General features: G+C 40.3%; 1 protein-coding gene across 2 annotated transcripts in view; it reads right to left on the bottom strand.

Annotated features, from left to right (window-relative positions):
* The window catches only part of trim71 (tripartite motif containing 71, E3 ubiquitin protein ligase), a 57,650-nt gene that overhangs the window by 21,969 nt on the left and 8,183 nt on the right, over nt 1-27,498 (bottom strand). The window contains exons 2-7 of one of the 2 annotated variants that reach the window (XR_005706661.1): nt 16,917-17,084; nt 12,887-13,021; nt 8,015-8,257; nt 7,295-7,792; nt 6,283-6,423; nt 447-6,003 (exon numbers count right to left, since the gene is read on the bottom strand). Coding sequence is in view for 1 of the 2 variants with exons in the window: in XM_040121322.1 (XP_039977256.1) it covers nt 5,431-6,003; nt 6,283-6,423; nt 7,295-7,792; nt 8,015-8,257; nt 12,887-13,021; nt 16,917-17,084 (1,758 nt within the window). In the remaining variant the exon portion in view is untranslated. Of the gene's footprint in view, nt 1-385; nt 6,004-6,282; nt 6,424-7,294; nt 7,793-8,014; nt 8,258-12,886; nt 13,022-16,916; nt 17,085-27,498 lie in introns of those variants that run through there. The other variant, XM_040121322.1, reaches the window with a different exon arrangement.

Raw genomic sequence — 27,498 nt, 5'->3', positions numbered from 1 at the left:
ACTGCACTAAACACACCTGAATTGGATTTTTTGAATTTTTATTTCACGTTCATGCAGTTTAAGAGCTAAGAAAGAGACACAAAATTTGAAGTCAAAGAAATACAACTTTATTTAAGTGTAAACAAACAAAAAAAAACAAGAAACTGCATAGGAAATGTTTAAAGTCCACAGAGTACAGAGCGAGCAGCAGGTGGCCAATATATTATAGTCTCCTCTGCCTTATTTAGACTGAAGACCTGACATCTGCACTTCCACTCAGCACAATGTGTCAGTGTGTATTAAGAGGGAGGGGAAGGTATGCTGGCAAACACACGCACACAGGGTTTTGACTGAAACAAACACACACACACACACACACACAGGGTTTTGACTGAAACACACACACACACACACACACACAGGGTTTTGACTGAAACACACACACACACAAACACACACACACACACTGGCATGGATAAGGAAGCGCCAGCAGCACCCATCTAAACTCAGCTGGCCATGCTGGCTCGCCCTGCCTCTTGGACTAGAGGAGGATACATTCATTGGAACTCTTCTCAGACAACACAGATGCAGCGCACAAACACAACGCTCACACCACACACATCCAGCTACTGGGAGAACAGGACACAAAAGAAACAAGAGTGTGGACAAGATCAGCTGGCTGTTATCCCCTCAGGCCAGACATCTCTCATCTTGGCTGATGTTAAAGCTGGTTCATAAATGAACACAGTGCTGCACTATAACCACGTGATTCCACCTTATACTCCGAGTATTGCTGGTTTGGAACATCTAGCAACAGATCTTATAGAAGAACTGAGTATTTTCTGTGGTCTCTGTTCTGTCTTGTAAGGCTTCCAGTAGCTGGTTGTATCAAGTGAGCATCAACAAGATCCCATTTAACCCTTTTCTTCACAAAATACATTCTAAAAGGGCCAATGAGCATCAAGCGGTGTGAAGTATTTGTACTTTTTTTGTAAAAGGAAAAATAGAAATTGGCAAAAAAAACCAAACAAAAAAACGTAATCATGGGAAACTAATCGAAAGAATTATTTTTTCAGATTGGGAAATAATTTGCTTTTATAATATGTAAATGGACACAAAAGACTCTGACTAGTACTGAGAGGTCATAACAAGGGGGAAAGAAAAAAGTCATTACATCATCACTACGGGACATGTTTCAATGCAACACCTGGGGGGCAGGGCTGCTTAGAACTACCTGAGTTATTTTTTTTCCTTTCTAAATTTTCAGAACTTTTTTTCTTTCTTTCTCTCTTTTTCTTTCGAGTATACAATCATTAAAAGGAGGTCTACGACCTTGCACACGTCACCTGGTGCAGCTTTGCTTTTTCTCTCTCTTAAAGCTGTGAGAGGCCAGAAATAAAATGGTGGACAAAAACCACAGGGGCCCAATAAAAAAAAAAAAAGACCCACCGAGCAGGAGTGCAGTCAACCTATCACATGCTCAGCAGCCATCACCACACTTCCTGGATTCTTTTAAAGACGAGAGGGGGAGTTGATTGCTGGTTTGTGCTGGAGAAACCTAGCTGCTTCTCACATGACAGTGAGAGAATTCCCCTTACTAGGTCAAAACACAAAATGGCCACCTTACAAATTCACCATTGTTGGAAAAGTAAATCTATGTTCAGCAAAAAGCTTTTACACCTTCCATAAGTTACAGGGCTCAAGTGTGAAGGACAATATGTTAATTTATCTACCCACATTATGCATGTAAGAGGGATTTAAAGAAAATGAAGCGCTAATGGTCGAGGGGCAGACCTGCCTTCTGCATTTATCTGAAAACTGCCTCTATTGTTTCTCAGGAATTGAGGCATGGCTGGCTGAACAGGTTGTGCTCTGCAGAGCCTCTAGAGAACAGGAAATACAATCGCCAAGGTCAAAGGTTAATTCCATCCAACGCAATATTAACACACACATACACGTCTTTGGGTATATATTTTGGTAAAATCATCCCAATAGCTACCCACCCCATCTGAGTTTTTCAACACCTATCTGAGAGACGTCAGTCTAATACAAGGACTTTTTAAAGCATGCAACAAAATGAAAAACAAAATAAAGGTTTAAAATACATTTTTCCTCTTTAAGAGTGAAGACCTAAGGATCTTAAAGATAGAATTCTGCAGTCTTAATTAAAAAAACTGATGCAACATGAATGAACATTTCACAGAGTAATACTGAAAAGCAAAAAACAATCTTATTGGTGAAACTAGGTGTTCGGTTCAAAGCAGCAGGGTATGTGGACTAAAACTGGCTCGCCTTCAATGTGCTATAGCTCCACTTAAATAATAAACCAGCCTGTTGTCACCATTAGGTGTAATCCCCTGATATGTTTGTTTGAACCACGGTCAGAATGGTTGAGTTTAGACTTGTCTCCAGGTCCTCCACAAGCAACATCAAGCATCCTAAAATCCACACTGAAATATCTGTAAATTGTGCTGAAATTAGACGTCGTTCTTGTGCGTTCAATATTCTTAATTCTTTAAAAGAGGTCATGTGCTATTCCCCTCACGACTTGCACACATTAACAAAGTATGAGTGGAATCGGCATGTTCATCATCATCATCATCATGAGGTAAGGATAAATGGGGCACAGCCCTCTTAAGCGCATCCAGTCTGAGAGCGAGGATTTATCCTCAGGTTCTCTGCTTTAAGATTTGTATCTATGATATAATGGTCCAGTGACATCTGTCGTCTACAACAGCGTGGTCCACATGCCAACCCTGTTTGGCACAGAACTCTCACAGATCATTTTGGCACAATGCTTTCATCTGAAATATTTGGTTTCTTGGTGATAAAAGGCATAGTTTACCAGGCAATTTACAGTAGATTAGAGAAACCAAACCAAAAGCTGTTCAGGGTTGCAAGATGGAGCGATGATCATAATACAAATTTTATTTAAACTCAAAACAGTACCATGATCTTTGGTCCTAGAGCTATGGGACATGTACTGCACTGAAACACAAGACGACTGAAAGTATGAGGTATATTTTGTAATGCATAAATATCTGACCAGGTAAATAAAATAAAAGAGTAAAAATGAGGTATTCAGAATGAGAGTAACATGCTGAGGTATTTGAATGTTTAAATGCACAGTAGCTATGAGTGACATACTTGAGGTATTCGGGGGTTGAAGTATACAAGAAAGGAGGTAAAACGAGCGTTGAGGTAATGATCTAAATCCTGATCATGTGCAGACGGGCCCTCTCCTCAGAGGTGAGAGCCAGTCGGTGACTCTTTTCATGGGTCCCAAGATTCTTTGCTAGGCTAAAGAAGTGGCTAACAGAACCTTAATTGTCTTAGTGCTTCCAGCGGGACACAGATTGAACGAAGGGCAAGGGGATTCAAAACCCCACAATGCTTTCAACACGAAGAGTTAGTATCTATTAGTTTCTATGGAGATTAGATTGGGATACAAAGGCTAATCCGAGATGCTACTTTCAGCCTACAGGCCATCTAAAATTAAAGGGGCATATAGAACTGGGGCATCATTTGATATGCTGATGCAATAAATGTGAGGAGGAGAAAGGGGTTGTCTTTGGTGTGAGTATCCTCTGTTCTCTTCTGGAACATCTTTGCAGACAGACAACAAGGGTTTTCTTTCAACCATGCCTCAAACAGCGAGGGCCCTCTGTCTTAGCAGGATGTGGGAGTACTCATGCACAGTAACTGTGACCCAAGCACACTTTATTCTTCTAAGACTAACATGGACAGTGCTATGAACTCAACTCAGAGTTTTGTTAACTTTAGACCTACCAGCAACAATGATTAATAGAATATGTTTTTAAATGGGGGGGGTAGTTTCTTTAATTGCCAAATCTACAGTTGGCCATTGAGCAGAAATTCTAAATTTGGTTGACTCCAGTAGGTGATCTATTGACCTCCATCTTTAGAGGAATCGGTCTACTAGCGTTCAATCTGGAGATGTCTCTACAGCTCCAAGCATCAATAAATAGGGCAGGGCTTTACTTTGGTGCCCTCTCATTGGACTGGACTACATCCTAGGCCCCGGGAGCCAAACAGAGTGGCTTTCAACCAGAATCAAATTCCAGAGGATTGTAATGTTAGGTCTAATTTGATGTCATTAATGTCCTCTGGACGGCCAAATTAGGTGTCTACATCTGAGGCTTTTGTCACACAGAATGCCTCATCAAAAAGGTGTCATTCAATTATATGATTAATCTCTACGTTAAGATCACTAATAGATCCAGATCTTGGAAGATTCTTCTCCAAAATCCTTTGGTGGGTCCTCCCTTTTGGAGGAGATGCTGTTCTCCTTGCATACAAATCTTCGCATCTTAGTTGTTCATGCAACTGACTGGATAGTAACAAGACAGGTTGTCTTATTTTATCAAAAACATTAGTTCATCCAGTCTCATGAGACACGGTTACGATAGGGGTGTATGAATGATCAAACACTTTGGATAATTTTATCACAGGGCTTATTTTGGGGGTCATTTCAGGGATCATTTTGCAGAGGAATCCCTAAACTTTATATTTATGCTCATCAATAAATTCATTCAAATTCATTAGCCAGTAAAGCTAGAGGGGGAGCCTGAAAAGTACTGATCATTTTAATCAGTCCTACCATGACCTGAGCTAATTTTGATTCTATCAAGTTTGGCATCGCTTTTCACACTCTTCTTAGGCTATCATGACACTACAAACTCCACAGAGCCACAAAGAGACAAGGATCGATGCATAAGCAAAAAAATAACTAGCCTAAAACATGAAAAGGACACTACTGTACCCCAGTTTCCTCTCCGAGCGAAACCTTCTAATGAGAATAAATCATGCAGCCTCTACAGTGGTCTGAGTATTGTCTCAGCAACAACATTCAGGAGGTTCACTTTAACTCATATTTCAAAATGCACAGCAAGAATTCCATTAATCCTGTGCAAATATCAACTGAAGAGTCTATTCTTTTTTGTCTCTCTTAAATAACAAAGTATAGAGGTAGACTTTTCTTCTTTGTAAAACTTCACGGACTAAAACCTCTGCTCAGTGACTATGAGTACATTCATAAAGAGCTAAATGAGGTAGGTGTGGAGCAGAGGGTATAAGATTTCAAGAAAAGTGAGAAATTCCCTGAGATGGATACTTAAGGAGAGCTTGCAGAGAGAATTCAGAACAGCTGAGAGTGACGAAGGGGAAGTATGGCTCTTTTTCTACTGATTATCAATTTATAGAGGTCCCCCTTTGGCATACATACCACGGATATCTGATTTGGAGAATATCAATGTAATTGAAAAAAATAATCATCTACTGTTTTAATTTCCCTTCATTTCAACCTGCTCTCAATCCTATCTGAGCTCTCCTCCCGTTGTGTCGGTTGATTCACTCTCTCTCCTCCATTTCCTTCATCGAGAAACTGCAAAAAGGACTAACGGAGGAAGAGAGTGCAAAAATCAACTTTTTTTAGAATTTGAGAATGCGATTATTTCCAAAGTCAACGACCACAATGACTCCGTCAGGCGTCACAGCCACACCGGAGGGGCGATCCATCTGTCCAAAGCCACTCCCCTGCGTGCCAAATTTGCATAAGAAGTTTCCATTGGGCTCGAACACTTGGACTCTGTGGTTGCGGGAGTCGGCCACGATGATGCGGTTTTCCTGGTCAACAGCAACACCCTGGGGCCGCAGAAACTGCCCGTTTCCAGTGCCCTCAGAGCCCAGAAAGCGAGCTGACTGACAGTCCGGCCGGATGACCAGGAGCCGGTGGTTGTTGAAGTCAGTCACCACCAGGTGGTCTTCATGATTAAAGGCCACTCCTCTGGGAGAGTCAAAGTGTTTCCACAGGGCCCCTTCAAAGCCATACTTGTTGAGGAAAGAGCCGTCGGGGGCGAAGAGCTGCACACGGTGGTTCCTGGTGTCTGAGACCAGGATCTTACCCTCAGAGTTGACAGCCACATCCCAGGGATAGTTGAACTGCCCATTCTTGGTACCCTTTTCCCCAAACTTCAGCAGGAACTGGCCCTCAAAAGTAAACACCTGTCAGACAAAGCAAATGTCTTAAAGGCCAATATGTTTATATGTGGTGTAGAGGGAGAGTAAGCCTGAGGAGCTATGTGTTTACGTATGTAGATATGGGTTTACAAATTTTCAGAAGCCAACATGCTTTTGTAACTTACACAATTTTAAATTTTTTTCATGCAACTTTCCTTTGGCTTTTAGACATCCTGACGCCCATATAAATACAATGGAATTCCAGCTATTGCGCAAAATTAGTATGAAGGAATGTGTTGATCATGTTTACATGGGTTTTCATACCTGCACACGGTGATTGTCCTTATCAGCCACAATGATTCGTCTCTGACTGTCACATGCAACCCCAGCTGGACGATCAAACTGACCAGGCCGAGAACCCAGAGAGCCAAACTTATGGTGGAAGGCACCACAAGGCTTGAATATCTGTACAGGGAAGGAACAAATACTTATTTTCTTTCAATGTTACATTGAAGCCCTCACTATGTACCAGCTCTAGTATAAAGCTCTCACGTTAACCTTCCCGCTAAATGCAAGGATCAAACTCAGTTGTATTTTAGTGTAGTTTGTACAGATGTAGACTTTGCTTTGCTTTCTACAAGCACTGTAATCGACATACAGCTAATGCAAAGTATTACAGGTGTTGAATACCAATCAAGCACATGAGTATGCGGTAAGGTGTCAGGACCTTTCCCACAAAACTGTACAGTGCTAAATTTGGTTTTTCTATTTTCATCATTTCATCACTAAATGACTTCTAGTGACGAGACATCACTGTGACTATGGTGTACGCAAGTGTGTGTGTGTGTGTGTGTGTGTGTCTTTGTCTGTGTCTGGTCGTTTGGAAGGAGGAAAGTAGGAGGATATAAGATTCATGCACATTCCAGCATAAAATTAGTAAGCAGTCTCTGCTAAATAAACATTTCAGCACAAAAATCTACAGCGTGAAGTTAGCATTATCTGATGATTTATGAGTGAATGATAAACTTAATAAAACCACTCTAAATGCAATTTAAGTGAAGAATTTTGTGGCATTTATTTGTCAGGCTGAGTAAAGACATAGAATAGCAAGAAAAAGACGGGGACAGAGTTGCTTTGAGAGCCTTAAATACTAAAAATTAAACAGCTCTCTTAATATTTGCATTATCCACATTTAATTGTATACTATTCATCATTTCCTTACGTGCTGTAAAAAAAAAATTAGATTTGATACTGACCATGTATAGAGAAGTAAGTTTTATAGGAACAAATTCACTAACCATTCTTGACTATAAAGACACAAAGGATCAAGCTGTACCTGTATGCGGTTGTTGCTGCGATCAGCCACCACCACGTATCCCTCCTTGTCCACGCTGATGCCCCAGGGACGACAGAGCTGACCATCTCCCTCCCCCTCGCACCCGAAGGAAGAGACTTGGGCACCCAAAGATCCATAGCTCCGCCCAGACTTCACGATCACCTTGAAGGGGCTTCCCAGGATGTGCTGGTTACACACCAGCACCGACACAAGGTGCTCCCCCTCACATTTGGGCACGTAGCCGACGGTGTATGAGCCATTCTGGTGGTCTGTTACCTCTGCCGCAGACAGGTTACCATCGCCGACTGACATGACTATTGCGGAAACTGTGTCCCCTCCAGAAAGACGTGGCTCGCCATCATGGTCATATCCAATCACAGTAAAAGAGGCAGGCTTGCCACGAAGCCCACTTTTCAGACCCTCACCATGGGCTTTGGTCACCGGGGCAAAGGCTCCACTACTGATCAGGCCCATGGACTGGATGGCTATGTACAAAGCCTGAGGGAACCATGATGGAATAAGTTCAATCGCTTTTTCTCTCTAAAAAAAAGTCTCCTGGTAAACTCAGAACAGATTTAAATAATCACCTATTGGAACCAGGCGTAGCAATAGTCTTACAACTACTGATATTACACCAGGTCAAGTAACCATAATAAACATGTAGTGAAAAACTTGAAATCTCGACCACTTGCTAGTGATCTCCACAGTATCAGCGCTTACCTGGTCTGGAGGAGTAAACATGAAGCGGTCGTCCTCTTGTGGCTGAAGCAGGCCTCTGAGGGCCTTCAATTCATGGATCTGGGTGAGCATTCGCTCCCTGGCCAGCAGCACATCTAGGTGGCGGCCCTCATCCAGCACCTGGCTGACGGCAGCGATGGTGCTGTCCAACTTGGTCAGACTCTGGTGCAGCTTCTCCACTTGCAGGTACAGAGACTTGGCCTTCAGCTGACGGATCTTCTCCACCTGTAAGGAGATAGAACATGACAAAGGCACTTTATTGATCTGTGACTGTAAATTATGATGTTTTGGCAGTCCAAACACAGACAGAGTTGCATTAAATTTTTGTATTTTATAAAGTATTAGTGGTTTCTGGTGACAACCAACCAACCAACCAACCAACCAACCACTCTCTTTTGGGAATTCTCTCTTTCACTATTACATGGTTCCCCAAATGTAGACTACTGTCAACCACTGTTTTGGGTGTGGTTATCGTCATCTGAAACCACTTCTTCCCCTTTATTTACTCAAAATTGAACGTGGAGCAACACAGACATCAAGTCTCCTAGAACCTCTGTTACGGCAGACTGGTCATGGTAAGTCTGCCCACCGGATGGCAGCAATGTGTTGACCATACCAAGACTGCAAGATATTCAGGAAGAAGAAGAAGAAAAGAGCTTGACATGCAGCTAGTTGCCTGCATTCCTACGTTGACTGGGTTAGAGTTTGTCAGTATTAACCAATCCAGTGGAATGTAGGTTAGGTGAGGAAAAGTGAGACAGAAGAAGAGGTAACAGATAACATTAAGTGAAATTATTAGATTTATATGAAAGTGGACTTGTTTGAGTTGACGGGCACAGATGGGAAATAGTAACATATCGATTCCTATGGTAAAATTAATCTAATTGTAGGCTTTTGACAAAAATATTAATTTATTCAGCCATTAGTTTCATGTCACCAGCATGAAAACTCTTACTTATAATCACATTTATTTCTGTGACTTTCTTTGAGGAGAAATTCAACCCTACGAAACAAATTACTACTACTACAGATAGAGATCTTACATATTTGCATTCTACACTGTGATACAATACTTCATAAAACCAGAGGACATCACATATGTAGATTTTATAACAACATCTACAAGAGTTGCTGTGCTCAACACTGCATCACTCATAACATGTTGTAAGCTATAGTTTATTTAAGCAACATCAGACGATAAGGAAACAATGTGCAACGTTATACACAAAGTACACTATTCAAAGAGGTATCGTTGCCAGGATCTGAAAAAACTGAAAAACATCAGCAACCAAAAGAACAAGAACATGAGTAATAGTGTTACTGGGGTGAATTATTCTGCTAATTGTTTAAAAAAAAAAAAAAAAAAAAAAAAAAAGACCAACCATCACTTAACCATGACACATTTCTGTTATCATGAGAAGGTGGATAAAGTTACAGTAGTGTCAGTGAGAATAAAGCATGAAAGAGGGTAACAGAACCTCTTACTTACTTACCGTCAGCTTTGAAAAAAAAAAAAAGAGTATAACATAATAGCCTAGCTGCCTCTACGGTTAGAAAGACTTTTGATAGTGGGGAGAGACTCTGAAAGAAACAAAGAATCCAAAAGAGAGGGGTCTTTTGTTAGTCCTTGACATAAGTGAAACCACAATTTGCATCTGTGAGACTAGAGTTACACTTTATAGTCACCGAGGACAAAGACTCAAGTTGGGCTTTCTGCTGGACAGACAACTAGTTCTAGTTCCTCTGTTGAAACACCGATTGGCAAAGTTGGTATGTATTTCAGAGCAAAAGCCGGACAGAAAGAGTGCAAGGCAAAGACAGAGAGGGAGGGAGACCTTGATGTTCTGCAATGTAACAACATCACAAGCCAGCACAACTCCTGTCCTACTCGTTAACACAGTAACATATACAAGACACACCCAGACTCTCACTCACAGTTTGAGTCTCATGTTTTACCCATGAGTCATATTTGGCACCTTTACTGCCGAAAATATCTTGTGTGATTCAGGAGTTGTACAACTGAACTTGCAAACTTTCTGTACCTGAGCTAAGTAAAGCAGAGGAGCAGAGCAGCATACAAAAGGTAGAAAGTAAGCAAAGTGCAGCAGAGCCGAGCACTGATAGAGCATACCACCAATATAACTCTTTGTTGGGCCGAAATGACAAAACCCATTTACACCGGAAAAGTGGCCTCACAGATTACACTGATTTCTAAATACTGTCTATTTGATTGCTGCCAAGTTGAAGGTTAGAGAGTGTGGTTAATTGTTAAGTCATTACCTATTAATCTGATCCTTTATTTTTTATTACAAGTCTAAAAATAAGTGACAATTCCTAGTCCAACTGACTGGCGGTCATCCACAAAATAATTGTTTCATCCAAGCAACAGTCCAAAACCCAAGAATATTCCATTTACAATAATGAAAAGTAGAGAAAAACCACAAAGAAGTTTCAGAGGATGGAGCCACTAATGTTTTGCTTTATTTCTTGATAAATGCCTTAAAACGACTAATCAATTGTTGACAATTAATTTTGTAATTGCGTCGGTGTTTTTTTTTTTTTTTTTAAATCAGCAATGCACACCTCCACCACATAAAATAGCTCAAATAACAGAAACAGTAGTTAAACAGCAATACAGCCTCCTACCAGCTCTATAAGGACCAAATGACAATCATATCGAATCAACGGCACCTCCCTACTTCACACGTAGCTTTCATCCGCACTAACGCTATCCACGAATATTCAAAATTCTATTATAAAATCGGATTGTTAAAAAGAGATGGAAATTTTGATTGTGAAATTTAATATTCGACTGTGGTGGGGGGGGGGGGGGAATTAGCGCTACCATGGCTGTCTGCTTCACATGTTCTTGCACGGTCCGCTGTGACTGGCTGAAAATGAAAAGCAGGTCAAGTTGAAACGAGCAAATAATTCAACACCAACTGTGTGGTAACGATGGCAGAGAGGTCACAACCAGACTCGTCTGCAGAGAGTGATTTGCTATCTGAGTAATCTTAAAAGCCCTGTTTGGAAATACTTTGGATTTTGGTCAGAAGACGGCTAAATTGTGGAATCCTGAGATAAAGTTGTATGCAAGCTAAGTAATATACAGTTAGCCTGACATTCCAGCTCTAGCAACCTGAGGGCACGCCTCCAAAATATGCACCCAAGTAGTTTTGTGTCTCATTGTATTGGTTTACAACTCTTAGAGACACGCAAACACAGATATTCGAATGGTTCAAACTTGTGTGTGTTTTTTTTTAGAAGGATTAATCGAATGTCACAAGCACTAATCTTCACCCCCTGGTATTCCCTGAAAACCTCAACATCATTCATCAAGTATAGTAAGCATACTGGCCGATAGAAATCACAGACTGAAAAAACTGATTGAAAAACTTGCTTACAGCTCACCGCACAGTTACAAACTTGTGTACTAGAGCAAAGCATCTAAATTCATGAAATGTGTAATAGTTAGCCAGTGGGTCAGGCTGCAAGATAGAAAAGAAAGGAAGGACAGAGAAACTCTGTGTGTGGGTGTGTTATGGTTGCCTATAATGACTTTATCAGGTCAGGGATAAAGAGAGAGTCCTGAAGTGATGTAAAAAGGATTAGAGAGGGAACATGGCTCAGTGAAAACCTTCTTTGTAACATTTTGACCTGCGCACACACACATACACACAGAGGAGCTCTAAGATCTGAGGAAGTAAGACACATGTCAGTTTTTACAATGTCACTGAACCAGCCTTGAGGGAAATGGGAGAAATAAGGGTGTGGTAGACTGGTGGGTGTAGGGTTAAATGAATGGTTATGTCCTTCCAGGACCAAAGCAACAAACTTGCACATGTACATAAATGTACAAATGCACATACACACATTTTACTATCTGGTTTCAGCAATAGATCATATGATGTGGATTTTGTGTTGCTATGCGTATGTGTTTATGTTAGAGAGTTGACTGGTATAATGGCGAGAGTGTAATACCGCCTCCTTCTTAAATGACATTTTATGTCGTTATTCATTTATAACCTAAGGGTTAGGGATTTGGAAGCATGGTTTAACCAAGGGTGAGGGGCCTCAGGGATAAGGAATCCTTCTTTCACCCAAAAACCATCTCCTTCTCAGGGTAACCTTAAACCTGAGAGGCCCCTACAGAGGGTTTCTGAAGTGCAGGCTGCAGGCGCAACTGTCAGCTTAAAAGCTGGCTCCTTGGTTTTGTTTACTTTTACTAAGTTTAATTAACCAATCCTGACAATGCACTATAAGCTCAAATGTCACAGTCTACCATCTCTCATAATACAGTACATTTAAAATTACTGATAAATATTTTCTGTTGCAGGCTACTCAAAAGTGAGCTTAGGATGTAGGTGGCTGAGCTTGGGTATGGATGATGAAATATGGTTTTTTGTATCCATTTTTTAGATTTTTTTTTTTTTAATATCACATAAAACTGAGTAAAAAAATTTTTAAAAGTGAATATAAGTTATTTTTCACCTAATGTAGGGACCGCCTCATATCCAGAAGCCTTTCAAATAAAGCGACCTTGTTATTTATTTGCTCCTTTAATGTTGCTGTTACAGGCAGTAAAGCATTTAACAAACACACTTTCATTGGAATAGTCATAACACGCCTGGAATGAGGGTGCCACAACAACAGTATTCTCGTCAACAGAGTAGTTCGTTAGCACCTGGGTGAAAGTAGAGAAAACGTAGTCTGTTAGTTATTGGCCAATTGTGCCAAACAGACCTGAAAGCCAGTAGCCAGAACAGAACAAAAAAATGAAAATGGCTTGTAAAACAAACTCTTCCCAGTGTAGACAGTGACTGGACTCTGATGAACATGAAGGTAGCAGCTCACCTTCCACAGTAGTTCACACTCCCTCTCCTCCAGCGCTTTCTTGTGTCTCAGAACAAGGGCCTTCACTTCAGTCTGCACCACCTTAGCCTTGATCTCCACTTGCTCTGCCATTGCCTGGACCTTCTCCATGCTTAGCTGGGGAAACAAAACACAATGATATGACCTTACTGGTATGACACAAAACCAGTTGAAGCAAGACAGAAATAGCTGGGATTGAAAAAAAAAATGACCACTGGCAATAATGAAACAGTGACACAGAAAGAGACGGCAGATGTGGGGATGAGCAAAGATACATGATGATCTGTCATTCTGCAGTGGAACAGAAGACCGGGCAATATTATCTAAATGCTCCAAAACACCACTGCCTGGCCTCTTCATTACTCAGATGGGATACAGATGACATCCAGAAACAGGATGCAGAGGATCAGGAAACATTAAAAAGACAGGACACAATATGTGACATCCTCCTGGCAAGTGAATGCACAAACACCTGCTCAGTTTTTGTGATCTATTCCTTTCTCACATTTGACGTCTCCTTTACCAGGGAAAAGGAAACATGGGTCAAGAATAGGAAGTCACTTCACACTGCACAAGATGATGCAGCTTCCTGCTAGAATGAACCCTTACTCACTCTCCTATTCCAAATGTGCATCATAAGATTTATAAGCATGAGAGCACTACATTTTAAAAAGTTCTCTTTCGCATAGGGCAGTATCACACCTTAATACTTTTTTTTAGTTTTGACTGAAAAGGTTCAGTACAGAATTCAGTATTGAAAAGTGTAAAAAGTTGAAATTAAGCATTGCAAGCTTGGTTAGATTCCTAGGGTTCTGCATAAATACACATTTTATACACTACTTATACAGTAAACTAATCAAACTTTAGACTACATCCTATACAGCAAGGTTCTTTATTTAACACTGTGTTTGGAATGTTTTGTTTAGTTAAGAGAAAAAGGGTTAAAATGTTCATATTCCCAGTAAAGTACTGAAAAAATATTGTTTTGACACCAATCAAAAATGTTCTGTTACCTTTGGTCTTGTATGTACAGTTAGGACTATGTATGTGCTGAAGCAGAATCTCTTTACATTACCTTTGTAAATACAGGAACTGAAAAGCAACTGTATGGCTTAAATTGAAAATACCACTTTAGAAGGTTTTCGTTTTTACAACCACCAATTTAGGCTAAATGCACATTTTTCTCTTTGTCTCCCTTCCTTCTCCCCCCTGTGTTTTATCTGGCTTTTCCTCTGGCGTTTTCTAGGAGGTCACAGGGTGAACCGGACCTCACAGGGACGAAGGGGAGGTGGGATAAGGCTTCCTTTGTGATATCGACCACAGGGATCAAAGGTCACCTAAACCTCTACGGGGCGTGATCTGCAACCCCTGTCTTAAGTCACATACAGCCCACCCCCACTACATCACGGCAAGAACAAAGCCTGGCAGCAGGGTCCTTTTTTCTTTTGCCTGGCCATTTGAGGTTAGCAGCTCAAGGGTCAACTAAATCAGGCCCCCAGAGAGGCAACAGCAGGGAGGGAATCCTCAAGGAATCGGTGCCAAACTTAGCAAAACAGAGTGAGGAAGGAGGCAATGTTGAATGTAAAATCCACCACCTTTCTCCAGTTGTTTCTGTGTATTCTTATAAAACACATTTTTTTCTTGTCTAATTGTGATTTGATTAAATTTATTTTTTCCTTCAATCTTTCTCTTCTGCTTTTGCTCCTCTTTCCCTCACTCCAGCTCAGAATCTCTTTCATGCTTCTCACATTTTATCTTCTGTCCTCTGCATCTTGGCCCAATGATCTCTATCTCCATCTCAGTGTTGCCATCTTCCCTGTTTCTGTCTCTCTCTCAACAGTCAAAGAAGAGCAGAGCTTGGAACACAAAGAAGGGTCAAACTGACCAATCAAACCGCAGAGAGAAAGCGCTCTGGCCAACCAGGAGGTCACAAGTCCAGGGTCAGAAGTCAGGGAAGATAATGGGTGTGGAGCGGGCGGAAATTTCCTACCTCAGGGGACATGAGTATGTGTGGTGCGTGTGTGTGTGCGCGTGTTTACATATTATCTGGCGTCAGCACTTACTACGGTGGTGACCTGGGACAAAAACGGACAAACGTAAACCAAACACCACAAGGTACTGCCAGATGGTAGGCGGTGTTTCTTATGACTCAGCTGAATGTATCCAGGTGCTTTTCATGAAATAAAATGTGGGGTTTTTGATATGACTCCTATTGGTTAAGAAGATCAGGTGTATGCATTTAAACAGCAGATCCATGTTGTGATAACTTGGAATTTGAAGAACACTCTAAGTGACATAAGTACCCGTCCATTAAGATACAAAGTGGTGCCCAGTCACACAACGGTCAACCAGAGAATGGGATAGGGAAGGCACAAGCTCTGCTGAGGAGATAGTACATGCCAGCGTGTCATATGACCTCAGTGGATCGCCTAGTGATTCATGTTTCAGTCCAAGGTCATAACACTGCCTTACCTTCCAGGCAAAGCAGACAACACTAGTATGTGTGTAAACCTTTCCTTATTCCTCTATACATTTATATTTTTTAAAAGGAAGGCTGCAGCTGAAGAGTATTTTAATGTTATTTGTTAATATTTTTTTTTACCGAGTGGTATATAAAATTTTATAAAATGGTGAAACCATTTACATTTTCCCAGGGCCTAAGGTGATGTTCTCAAATTGTATGAAGATTTGGGCTGTCGTATTATTTTGAATGCAGCTCACATAGCCTAATCATAACTACACTCTACACTGAGGAATTCACTTTGTTCCATTCATTCACACTGCCTCCACTGACATGTTAACATTACTGTAAGGCAGTTGCAATTGACAAAGTCAACCAACACTTTTACCAACCATTTTTCCATCTCTGGTGTTGAATCTAAAATGCTTCCTCACATTACTTCTCAGACAATTTGGTGGGATTATTCATGCAGCAAAGCTCACTAGTTTACTCAATTTTTCTTTCGCAAAAAGAACAACTTTAGCCTACTTTGATAGGGCAATATGCATTTCATGAACATCCCTTGGTGGAGTATACAGCAGAGCCTGTTGACCCTATACACTTAGAAGTCTCAATCTAAACAGCTCATTATTAATTTATTTTCCCTGCTCATACCATAGTTCACATTTTGAATAAAAAGTGACAGTCCTGACAGTGATGTAAAAGAGAAGAGGAGGAAATCCTTACATTTAAGAAGCCACTGTTTGACATTTCTTTCTTAATAAATGACAATACAAATTAACTGTGTGAGTGAGTGAATGGGTGAGTGAATGAGTGAATAAGGGGAGGGCAAAGTGTTCCACATCTTTGAAAGAGGAGGGGAATTTTCCTTTCTCTTAAATCCTTTAAACGCCTCATCTACCCTCCCCCATCCTCCTCTCCAATCCTCCTCCCCTTTGACCTTCATGTCTGCCCCCGCCAGACCTCACCCCATGTGACCCACCCCCTTTCAGGGCCAGCTGGACACCTCTAACCCCAGGCTTCCCAGCAGCCTTGGACTGGTCACTCTCAAACATATTCAAGCTGATCATCTCTAGTAGCCGGTCACTTTGTGCTGAGGGATGATGGAGAGACACAGCTGCTCTCTTTAGCTTCTCCTTGGTCTTTGCAGGAGATGGATGAATGTGGATTTGTTTGGTTTGACCTTCATAAGGATTTTCTTTAGGTCAGACCTTAAAGAATTGTGCAGGAGAGCTCCTTGCTTTGTTTAGCTTTGACTTAAATCAGTTTGACCTATCTGAGTCCTATGTGACGCAAGACAATTATAAAGAACATCTGGCCTTTTTCCCTTGTCCTCTTAAATTCATTTTATTCTGATTTTTCCCCATTGTACAACACTAATACTAATCAAATAACAATACTGGGTGTTATTTTACAAAGGGTGATATGGTCTTGGCCCCAGACTTAAGGGGTAGAACAAACAAAAAAAACAAAAAAAAAACTAAAATAAATGACTGAGGGACATTTTACTTTTTCCCCATTGTGAATGTGTCTGTTCAGTTCCTGTCTCACCTGCACAGCCTGTCGTCCCTGCTGTGCGTCTGCAAGCAGCTGGATGGTGATGGCCCTGCAGTCCTGCACGGCGTCTTGCAGGTAAACAAAGGTGTGGCCCATATGACGGCCCACACTGCACTCTCTGCAGATAGGCACCGAGCATGTTTCACAGAAGAACAGGAACACCTGTGAAAACAGAGACAGAGATGGATAAGTTAGTTTTGTGTTCATATATAATGCAAACTGAAACTGCACCTGCTGTCATGACAATACAACAAACAAAAAACGTGGGTGCAGACCACAAATCCCATTGGACTTCATATATGACTCAGAGCCATACAAATTGAGAAACTTTATACATTGAGATGTCTGATGCATCTAAAACTGACTAATCGTGTTTTCTTTACCTCTCAGACTGAAACTGGAGAAACTCAAACATTTTGCAGCTAAATATTGGGGTTTTATTAGTCAAATGCATTATAAAAATGTTGTTTGTTTATGCATAATTAAACGACATAACGCCTTTTTCTTTTAGTTTACTTATTTTGAAGGCCTCAATTCTAATAGCATGGATAGCTCAGAAGCCACTCTTATGAGTTAAAGAAAAGAAGTCTTTAAAATTCCATACTGTACCTAAAATCTACCAAACTGACCCCAAAACAGCAATTAATAATGACCTGTAAATTCCTATGACTTGATGGACAGGATATACCAGCCCTACGAAAGCTATTGTTTTTTTTTTACTGTTGCGAGTCACCAAAAGGTTGTCAAATGAAATTGGCAGGGTGAATACATTAATCACAAAGTTAAATGACCCCCCCCCAATGCTAATTAATGAGAACAGACCATGAATGATGAACAAGTCATCCATATGCATGATTTACCAGGGAGGCTCATACAGGCCTCAACACCCCAGAGAGCTTCTCTCTTCCAAAACACAGGGCCAAAAAAAAAAAAAAAAAAAAAGCCAAGAGTGACTAAAGGCCACCACAACCAGATCAATACCCATTCTGGACTATCTTTGACCATCTGAAGATGAAGGCCGTAAAGGGCCTATTTCACATTTTTCAAACCATTTTTTACTATAACTAAGTTGGCAATAGTCTCGTGCTTGTTGAGATTTCTACTTGAAAGATTTCTGCTTTACCTTGAAATTTACGATCTGCTTCTTTTCTTAGATTAAGTGTACTCCTTTGTTGCCATGATACAGGGTATATCCAAGACAGATGACGTAAAAAGCAGCACAGGTTTACTCTGCTTATCCCCTGGGATAAGCAGAGTAAATGTCATTTAGCATTATTTGACAAAACCTAAGCTTTGCTTTAAACCCCTTGTACGAATGCTGATTGGAGGCTAATTAAATATGCACTGGCCATCATATCCCAGAGACACCAGATCAATGGCCTCCAATAGCAGGCGCACTGAGTGAATGGGGAGTGGCCTGCAATCAATCCATCAATAACAGCTGTTCCCCAGGGGCGCTGCATAATCTAATGAGAGACACACACACACCTCCCCCTTTATCTGATTTCCTCCTTAAGCTGCTCTTAGATCCTTTTCTTGTTGTCTTTTTCTTGTTGTTTCTCCTTCTGCTGGGCCCTGTTCTCTCCTACAGTCTCTGCACAGCTCTGTCACTCAATGACCTGCTCTTCTCTCTCCTCTTGTCCTATCCCACCCCCATCGACATCCCCTAAATTCCAAGGGGATGGGGCGCACAAAAGCGAGGAATGCAGCTGGGCTGGAGTGGAGGAGGTAGGTGGAGATAGCCTATGATGGACACAGGGCTGAGGCAGATGGGGGTGAGGGACAGGCAGATTGATGGTACAAGGACAGGATGGATTCCGGTAAGGCCTGACCCATAATATTTGCAAGACTGGGATCAGCAGCGTTTAGATCATCAAATGAAGCTGCTCCAGTATTGACAATTACATGACAGGTGGTTTATATCACTATTAATTTTAACAGGGATAGGAAAGCAGCTCCTGACATGAAAATGCTGACTAGCTTACCTGTCAAGTTTGTAGACCTAGCAGGAGAGGAGCCTCAGCTAATGTTAATGGAAAATGCTAATCTGTTTTATTGCAAACAACCTGCCACAAAATATAATTTGCTAATTTAGTCAGAGCTTGAAAGTAACAGTTGCCCTGAGCAACCAATTCAGACAACAGTCGACCATTCAGTGGATTGTTTTTGCCCCTATTGGCAGCTACTTTTTTTGAACGTTAATTAAAAATCTCCTCATCCATCTCCCTCAGTGCAAAATCTCCCACCAGATCAAATGAGTTCGGATTTCACTTTCATTTGCTTCGTCAAAAACAGTGAAACTGAACATAAATGTGAAATTATAATATACTATAAAAATAAAAAACAGTAACTGGTGTGCATCAATGACCCACAAGGCAGTCGTATCAACAGTGAGACAACTAAGCTCCAAAGGCAGAGAAGGAGAAATTTCATCCAGACATGGGAAGCAAAGAAGACCCGATACAAAGGAGAGGGAATCTTAAACATGACAGACAGCACGGCAGCACGTACACAACAGGCACCATGCTTCAGACTTTTCTCAAAAACAAAAATATGCCTGGTTCTTTATCACCATTTCTTCAATTTAAAAACTACTAATATAATTTGCCTGGTGGAATTTTCCCATCATTTCCCCAGTGCATTACCTCCTAAAGGTGCATCCCAAATTTTGTGTATGAAATGTTTTTCACTACAGAGACGAACTCTTAAGTACATGGGAATTTTTTTTTTGCAAAAACCTTTCAGTTGTGTGTGGGAGGTGTCTGTACGTGAAATCATGTATGCATGTATGTATGTGTGCATGCATGCCTATGTATGTATGTATTCATGAGTGTATGAACATGGTTTTACTGATTTATTGATTTTCTTTTGACTGGTGTTAACTTGAAATCATTACCATTTATGCCTTCAAAATGACCAAAATGTTGTAAAATACAAGAATATTGACTATATTTGTTGTAATTGTTTTACAATAAGTGAATTATATGATCTATGCAACAAACTACTCAATGCTTTCGTCAAGTTGTGTTGGTGTACTTCACTTTCTTGTTGCAAACATGAAAACATAAGGGAAAAAGATAAAAAACAATGTATGAAGCTACAAGCACTTACCCACTGTTCATTTGGATCCATGTTGTTACCCTAACAAACAACTACTATACCTGAGATCCTGACAACATACTAAATTATCACAATTGCACCCAACACAATAAAATTACATGAAAACCATACATACATATGATATACAAAACATTAAATAGAATTTCAATTCATTTGACCATCTATATTATCCATGAGATTTTATATGAACCATTTAGAAATCCATAATATCTTATGATTGTGTGATCTCATGTTTTGACTCACCATCTGTGCACGTGGAAACATGGCTAAATGAAAACACAACAGAATGACCAGAAGCCTGTTATTGAAAACACTGGAGTCCTTTTTCATGGAACTAGATCCTATGACAAATAGCTGCAAGACTTCAAATATCTTTAATGCTTTCGGCAGCTTATGTGTCACCAACAGCTCAACAGTCCTTGAGATGAAACACACTCACTCATACACACAAGGTTGTAGATTACATAACACAACAGCCTCTTTCCTCTTGGAAATCTAGTCAATATTATTGACTAACACAAGACACTGGCTCTTCCCAGAGGTTTTGATGGAAGGATCCTGTTCCCTCTCTGCCTGTCTCCGTCTTAGTCAGTTTCTCTCTTTCAAACCCATCATGCACAAGCTTTAAGTAATTTATTACAAACATTTAGTCAACCTAAGAACAAAAAAAACATAAATGCATCACACAAAAAACAAGTCCTTAGCAATCCAGGAATACTGCTACTCTGTTACACATGTGCTACTACAAGAGACCAGGCATTTCACAGCCATGACATGCACTGGACACGACGGATACACATACACACATGCAAGAACACACCAGACACTTCCAGTGTGCATGTGATGCAGAAATGTGAAAAACAACTTAAAAAGATGTGAAATAGGTGTGGTGTCACGCTATAACAAAGTTGTAAATTCCACAGAGAACACCCTGGAGGGGAGGCCTACAGGCAGAGGTGACTCACCCACAGAATTTATTTATTGCACATTAATATGTAGCACACACTGACAAAATATACAAGCAGATGCATGTAATGCCGTAGGTGCAAAATGCACAACAAAATCAAGACACAGACAAACAAAGTGAAATACTGTGCCTTTTTGCGGATGGAGACAAGCTGGAACCAACATCCCATCACCAGCTATAAAGCTCTGAGCAGCAGGGCTCAGCTACATCGGGGGAAGTGAGTTATTGTATTTCATTAGTGCACCGGATGTTTCTCATTCTCTTTCTCTGCCCATTACGCTCCCCCATTATGAATTTATACTTAGACACACCCACCAATGTAGGATGTTTGTTTGTCTTAAAAATAAATAAATAAATAAATAAATAAATAAATAAAATAAATAAAATAAAATAAAAATCGCTTGTCATAAACCGAAGGGATATCTCCATAAGAAGATGTCACTATTGGAAAATTGGAAATTTTCACAATTCTTTGTCCATTTTATGGATTAAACATAAAACCAATGTATCCTAAAAATAATCAACAAAATAATCAATAATAAACACTGCCAGTGCACCAAAAAGCCAAAGTAGTAGTCATGATTAGTATTTCCTATAATTTGAGTAATTAGACTTTGCTTACAAAGGTAAAATGGTAACTGAATAATGGAAAGTACCTTTGAGTACAATCATTTCATGTGTGATAAGCAGAAGACACACAAAAGCCCCAGAAAGAACAGAAAACTGCACAAAAAATTAAGTGATTTCTAATAGTAACATGTTGATTCAAATTCACATTTTAATCTGATAATTGTATTTATAATTAATATTACACACTCAAACTTGACAAGATTAAAATACTTAAATACTGAGGGAAACAACTATAGAGTAAATGCATAATTGCTTTGTGTTCACACAGCAGCAGGCTGCAGTAGGTCCCACCCTCCTCTGGTAGGTACTGGGAACTGGGGGAGAGGGCACGGGCTCAACTAGCCAGTAAAATCACTCTGTGCAGCATTCACTGCCTGCATGCGCAGTCAGATGGGGGGAAGGGACAAGGGCCATGTAATGTCACACTGTGGTGCCAGAAAAGCCAGGGCTGCTCTGGGAACGGAGAAAGCATGTTCTTTAAAAGAACTAAACCCCTGTTTCCCTAATAGCGAGACACTCGGACATCTGCAATGGTCATGTCCAAATGTCATTTCTCAACAGTTTCCATCTTAGTCTATATCTTGTCTGTCACGGGCAAGAAAAACATATTTTACATGTAATACAGAGTATGTTTTGCAATGGCTTTCAAATCCACGGCTTGCATGACTTGAAACTCGATCTAAGACTGGAAATGAATGGCATTTTTGTTTAGGAAGTAAAATGAAAATGTAATTGAAAACAGAGCTTCAGGGGAAAAAGAGTTATTTTGAAATCACACCAGACCAACTAAAGCTGCTACTTTCTATCCACATGCAAAAGCATTTTTCAAACTTTTTTTTCCACTTGAGAACCCATTTCCTCCCATTCTTGTGTTCGGCACTTTATACCCACCTTCTATCAGGCACTCACAAGATCCTGATTAATCTGACTGAAATTACAACAACTCTCTCATGTGCTTACAGCAGATAATGTCAGTTTATCTTCATAATCAGCAAATAGCAGTAGAACAACTTATAATTAATTTCACATTAATTATAATTTAATATGCACAAGGAAGTGAAATTAAATACACCACTTTAGAAAGTAAATACTGTTAGTGTCCAATTCTAAAGTAAGTTGGAAAGATGTGCACTTATTTATTAAAGGCGAGATCAGACTGTGACTCTGGGGTTTTATTTTTAGAGTAGCAGTGTGCAGAGGCCTGAGTTAGTGGAATTTGATTTGTCAAGATACTGAATTCAAGAAATTAAGTTTAACCCAGAAAAACACTCAAAAAACAAATTCCTGTACAGAAACTACAGAAACAATAGTGTTTCAGTAAATTTCTTTAAAATGTATTTTTAAAACCTTAATTTCTAAAGAAAATTGTGTTTTCAAAAGTTCAAAATGTAATTTACCAAAAAATATAATAAATATATACCTTTTCTAAATTGTGTTTTTTTCTTTTAACTACGGGGATTAAGTGTGTGCACATTAGGCTGTTTTTTAACATTCTCAGGCCTCAGGCCTTCTTGCTACCTGTCAACAGACAGAAACAAGAAAGGTCAGAAAGGTATGGACACAGACAAACACACACTGAAGGGACATTCCTGGAGGATGATGTCAGATGTCTGTGCGTTTGGCAGCCTGAACCAAACAGATTTAAGAAAGGCCGTTCCTGTTGATAAAATAAAACTGTAAATCAAATTTACTATACTTACAAACCATTTACCTTTTTATGATATAAAACATTTGTTTTCTGTTTGTTTAAACATTTATCTATCCAGAGTAGGATTGAATTCACTTTTACAACGCCCCACTTCATCCTTACACAATTATACACAATTTCACCTGGAAACTCCCGTGCAACTCCTGGCCATTTAGCAGTAGACTCATTCATAACCCCACCCTGAATTATGCCAGTTCAGGAGAGAATTTCATGCTATACAACCTTAATAACTAATATCAAAGAATAAGATTGCCTCTAGATGATGACTCTGCAAACAAAATTAAGTGTTCAGCAATAAACATTTTCAATTACATTCATAATAAACCAGAAAGTTGGGCTCTCTTATTACTGTCCAACTATTTTTTTTTTTAAATAAATACTTAAAACACAATAATGACAGCAGCAATTTTGAAATCAGTAGATACTGATTCTTTCAGTATATCAGTCAAATTTACACCTACTTTTGAACCCTTTACAAGACATCCTGTGAGAGCTGCATCACAAAATTCTGACAAGCCGATACATTACAAGTAAAAGCCATGTCAGGTAAGACTTGCCGAGTATTAGAGAGTTGATGAAGATCGCAGAACTCCAACCCACTCCATTCAAACACATCAGGCAGAAGCATGTGTCAAAAGGCTTGTATGTATCAGGAGGAATGGGAAACTATGCTCTCTGAATTTAGTGTTAATGAGGAAAGTCACTTCAACATTCTGCATCTGCCATAGTTATGGTTGAGAACTAGGAATAGAGAAGAAGATTAGCAAAGGTACCCCATTTATGAAACGCCGAACAGACAGCACCAGCTCTAAGCCAGTCTGGTATGTCAAGGCTGGATAATCTGTGGAATACCCAATCCCAACATTCCCAACAATCCCAGGAATACCATCTGCCAGACAAAGCTCCTTTTATGGAACTCGCAGAAACCTACTCTCATCATTTCGAAACACCTTCCGTATCTCCTTCACATAATTTTTTCCTTCCTTCTCTCTTCCCTCCATCACTCTCTTTCTGCTCTCACTACTATTTTCCTTCCTCCTCCGCCACTGCCCCGCCCTCTCTTGGCAATCCATGTTGGCTTGTTGCCACAGACACAACATGCACACGAACACGCCTGCCGATGTTTTGAAACTGCCAGATACTACAAGGGGGGGGCGGTGGCCGTGAACCGGCAATCTGATTGGACGGCCCCACAGCGGAGAAGGAAAACAAACCACAGTCAGCTGGCCTCCTTACCCAGTGAGCCTGTGAGCATGTGACTGACTGTCGTGTGCTTAACACATGAGCGATTAAAAAGAAAAAAAAAAAAAAAGGGGGAGCAAAAGAAGTGGAAGAGTGGAAGAGAAATAAAAGGAGTTCAACCTCAATGGGATGGTGAAGAAGAGAAAAGGGAGAAACAGGAAAATGAGTCACAGCTTCGAGTAAACAAGGCGAGGCTGTGTGAATGAAATGTGGAGCAGCTTAGATGTAACAAATGTGCATCTCTCTGTACAGTCACAAACCAGCTATTCTTAGTTACTGTAACATTGATAAACAACCCACATGCTTAATGACCCTCAATCCATAACAACACTGCTCCTTTTTCTCCCATTTCACCAAACTCCCATATTAAGTCCTCGTTGTCTTGATTGCTCTTACAGTGTATGTCAAGAAAACATAACCTTACGTCTAGTTTGGTCCAAAAAGATTAACATTACATTAACATGCTAAATTTACGAGACCGATCACTTGTACACTGCTCTGTGCCAAAGCCCTCGTATATTCATCGCCCGTTTGTTGCACACATACACACGTGCATGGCTGGCATGCCAACTGGGCAGCCTAAAGTGCATGACCTTTACAGGAAATGGCCTGGTTACACAAGCAAACCAAAACAACGACAATTCCAAATGCTTGTCAGATGTAGCACTACCCATAATATAAAGAAAACCAAGGCACAAATTATAAAAATATTCCCAAACACTCAGACAGAAACAGCCACAACAATGACACAATATTTACAGAACAATTTAACTAATCATCATTATGGAAGTAATCCATTGTAGATTTTTTGATCAATCTGATGTTGAACTGCTATGCAAAAATAGTGTATCATTGACAAAATTTAATTCAGAATTGATTTTTACTGGGTGTTCACACCAAAATTGACATTGGTGGATGCATATTGTTGCAGGTACCAGTGAGAAAATGAAACATGGTATAGGACATGATACATTTTGCATAACAGATCCATGAGTTTGAAGCTTTATAATACTCAAGATTTTACAACTCGGGAAAACTACGGCGGCAATCACTTCATCCTCCATCCCGACAATCATGAAGAAAACAGCAGAATTATGATGTTTACGGCACACGGTAATTTACTACAAGTGTGTTGTACATGCACATATTTGATTGGCCTGTACAGAACCTTCCTCAGAATATGACAGCGTATTGCACTGCGGCAAAAACTGAGCCAGGTTCAACCTATAGATGGACGACACTGTATTTTTTGGTTTAAGGTATCTACTCTACTGTCAACGCGGCTTTTCCATTCAAAATGAGTTAGAGGTTGTCTGTCAAAATACAGTTTTAGTGTAATGTATTATATAAATCAACCAACCTATTCGATTTTCATACCGTACGGAAATTAACATAAACCCCTGGCTGCCGACAACAGAAAAATACATCGTAAAAAATAAAACTGTACAGCAGACATTAGAAAATGGTCAATAAAAATGTACAGCCAAAACTTGCAAACACACTGATATGGTTCTTTTAGTGGTCTGATGCTTGGGAGCAAAACACGCCCAAACTGCAGCAGCTGTGCCAACTGTTTATTTGCATAGTCTTGGCCTAATATTACAAAACTACTTAGGGTGGACAAATCATGGCTGGAAGCTGTGCAGTGTCCCCCAAATAAGGCTGAGGGCTTTAACGATAAATGTGTTAACAGCACAATCTCATTGAGTGAGGTCAAATAATGGCCAATTAAAACCCCATTTGTGCCCAACCACTGAGTAGGAAGTGGTAGGTTCCAGCTTTTGAATGGGTTTTAAATCCTGTTGTCAAAGAGAATGTGATAAATGCCTTCCTTTCTATCCATTAAATTTATATGGCCCAAAGTCCTCAAATGGACATCAAAGCTAGGACACACACACACAGACACTCTCCCCCTTAGCCTACATGAAACACATTCACAGCACACAGGAAACAGGGAATGCTCTCTAATTACTGGGCACATGCTGCGCATTAAAACCCTGGAAGTTCAACTTCATATAATCCAACTCTGCTGGCTGTGTGGAAACACACACACACACACACACACACACACACACACACACACACACACACACACACACACACACACACACAAAAACACTAAAATTCTCTTCAGAGGATAACTACCTACAGATGGGAGATACACTTGGAAAGGAAAACGTTGCTGCCACACACTCACACAGATACTTCCAGGACTGATGAAATGTAATCACTTGCCCCTCAACAGCAACAGCTGCTAAATCATGGTGAGACTTTCTGCATCTACAATGTCCATTGTCTCTGACACACAGCAGCCAGAGAGTGCTGATGAGAAAGGCAGGAGTCGGCAGAGGAAATACCCAGTGTGTGTGTGAGAGAGCGAGAGCGAGAGAGAGAGAGAGAGAAGGGGAACAGAGAACCCAGGAGGTATAAACTCAAGTTACAGGAATTCCTCTGGCCTTGTATCAGCGTCAGTGTTGGGTTAGGTTTCCTTACCAACATTCTCTGCTAGCGAGCTCCAGAGAGGGGGAGTAAAACTGATGATCACAAAGCCAACCCAGCATGTGTTTTAATGATAGTCTTCCTCTACAGAATTAGAAAACAGAGCAGTAAAACTTTACAAAGAAAAGTAGAATTGTGGAAATGTGTGATAAACTACAGTATACTTCCCAGACCTCCCGCTGCAACTGAACATCTCACTGTCTTCCTTTCTTAAATGCTACACAAAACTGCTCCTTGAGGAGAAGCGAGAGTATTGGTAGGCTGTCAAACTGATTAGTTCAACTTCACCTCTTTCTAATAGCACGATGCATTTTAGGCGCTCATTGCCCAGCAACCCCTTTCTGTCTGCTCTTAGTCTGCTCTACTAACCCCCCCGAACTATATAAAGACTACATTGTGTGTGTGTGTGT

This window comes from Xiphias gladius, chromosome 24 (assembly GCF_016859285.1).
Source record: "Xiphias gladius isolate SHS-SW01 ecotype Sanya breed wild chromosome 24, ASM1685928v1, whole genome shotgun sequence".
NCBI lineage: Eukaryota > Metazoa > Chordata > Actinopteri > Istiophoriformes > Xiphiidae > Xiphias > Xiphias gladius.
This window is presented reverse-complemented; position numbering and strand designations above follow the sequence as displayed.